Source organism: Gavialis gangeticus, unplaced genomic scaffold (assembly GCF_001723915.1).
Source record: "Gavialis gangeticus isolate Ggan-Ray unplaced genomic scaffold, GavGan_comp1, whole genome shotgun sequence".
Classification (NCBI taxonomy): domain Eukaryota; kingdom Metazoa; phylum Chordata; order Crocodylia; family Gavialidae; genus Gavialis; species Gavialis gangeticus.
In genome coordinates, this window is record NW_017729031.1 from 101,760,851 (window position 1) to 101,762,804 (window position 1,954).

A 1,954-nucleotide genomic window follows, 5' to 3' on the forward strand; every position below is an offset into this window, starting at 1 on the left:
GACACCCAACCTTACTTAAAGCAAACTGGCTTGAATGCCAGGGGTAGTTTAACTACAGCTATTTCCAGCTCCATGAAGACTACTCACCCTGCTAATATGTTTATTTTGAGCATACTACTTCTGGTACTCAAGATGGCTGTCTTAGAACTAGATTGTGTACATATGCATTGTATGGCAGTGTGAAACAGACATACAGCTGTAGCACCAGATTTCCTATATACCACATATCCTATGGAGCTGATTCTTCTTGCAACTATACAAATAAAAAGCTGATGTGAAATTGAAAACCAGTAAAGCAAGAGCATGAGACTGACTCTAGGTGCTCAGACCAAGCAGGGATAGAGAAAAGCAAAGGTGAAGCCTAAAGGGATTTTCCTGGAATTTGATTTGGGTTACTACTTTTATGTATTTTAGGTATATCTTCCAACGCTGGCAGAGTTGAAACAGAATTTCTCACTAACCAACCCATTAGCTTTTTTTAGGGAAAAAAAAAAAAAGTATATTAGAATGAGCCAGTAATGCACTGCCACTAAGCCAAAAGAAAGATGCCAGGAGTCAGCTAAAAACATGGTCTTTTTATCCCTCTCTGTACTACATGCAGCATTTTCTGTATGGTTTATAACAGACAAGAAAGAGAACTTTCCAAACAATATAATAGGGAGGAACCTTCTTATCTGTTACAGAAACATATGTGTATACCATAACAGCTTTGGGTTTGGAACCTAGAGTAAATCATTACTATGATGATATGAAAAGGGTAAGTGATGGAGGCTGGGATCTGCTGGCAATTTAGTTCTACTGCATTATCCCCAAATCATTATCTAGTGCATTTTTTTCCTGTAAACTCTTTGGATAAAATCCATCATTGCTGTAACTTCCTTTAAATCAACTGTATTCAAGGTTAATTAATGTCCTGTGTATTCCATTTCCATTTAGTAAATGAAAGAGTGACATGTAGGCTCTGGATACAAGATGACCACATCATAGCAGGTGTGTCTCTAGAATAGAACAACTATGCTGTAATCTTAAAGAAGATGGAGTCAATAGCTCTTTAAAAAAACCCACAAAACTTAGTTTTAATCAAATGAAGACAGCCTCTGAATAAAACAAAATACTTATCCAAAGACACATAGCTGATGTGTTTGCATAGTTTAGTTATAATTCTGTGATGATTTTAAGCCTGAATACATTGTAGCATTTGCTACTCACCTTACCTAAAGCTGCAAATACAGCAGGTAATAGTCACCATACCTCTGTAGCTCCAAGTACCAAGTGAAAAAGTAGAGCAGTGGACTGAGTATGCAAACTAAAGAAAGAATGTACACAAAGAATATATAGAAAAAGCAGGCATTCCCAACTTACTAGATCCCCAGATATATTTGCACTGATTATCTCTTGTCTTGCATTCTCCATTATAGCAACGTCCCTAAACAAAATACAATGTATTAATAAATGGAGGGGAAAAAAAATCAAACATTTCAATTTGAATATTTTATTCAATGTATTTGGGATATACTCTCCACTGAAAATGTTTAGGTGTGTTTTTAGAGTAAAGGGCACTTTTACATATATCCTCACACATTTCCCAAGAATTTAGGTATGTAAGTCCTATTGAAGTCAATGGTAGCAAGTACTTAAATGTCCAAAGTACTCAGTTGATACATGGTTGTCATACTCTCCCCATAAGTTTTTAAATACTTAATAGAGTTTAGAGCAGTGGTTCTCATCCAGGGTGCCACAGAACCAGTCCTAGGGTGCCCTGAGATCCTTTCAAGGATGCCCTAGGATGCCATACAATGTTAGCAAACATGATTCACAAAATAAACCCAAAGACCGTGTCCCCATGAGCAGTAATGTGTGTTTTGCCAGGGATAAGTAGCAGTGTCCCTGAGGAATGTCCATGCCACACATGAGGGGCAGGGGGTGGGGGAAGGGGCAGAGGAGGGGCAGGGGG

General features: G+C 37.9%; 1 protein-coding gene across 5 annotated transcripts in view; it reads right to left on the reverse strand.

Moving 5' to 3' along the window:
- Positions 1–1,954, reverse strand: part of ADAM23 (ADAM metallopeptidase domain 23) — a 247,954-nt gene that overhangs the window by 49,414 nt on the left and 196,586 nt on the right. For all 5 annotated transcript variants that reach the window (XR_002098686.1, XM_019523466.1, XM_019523463.1 and 2 more), the window contains exon 20: positions 1,363–1,426. Coding sequence is in view for 4 of the 5 variants with exons in the window: in XM_019523466.1 (XP_019379011.1) it covers positions 1,363–1,426 (64 nt within the window). In the remaining variant the exon portion in view is untranslated. The remainder of the gene's footprint in view (positions 1–1,362; positions 1,427–1,954) is intronic.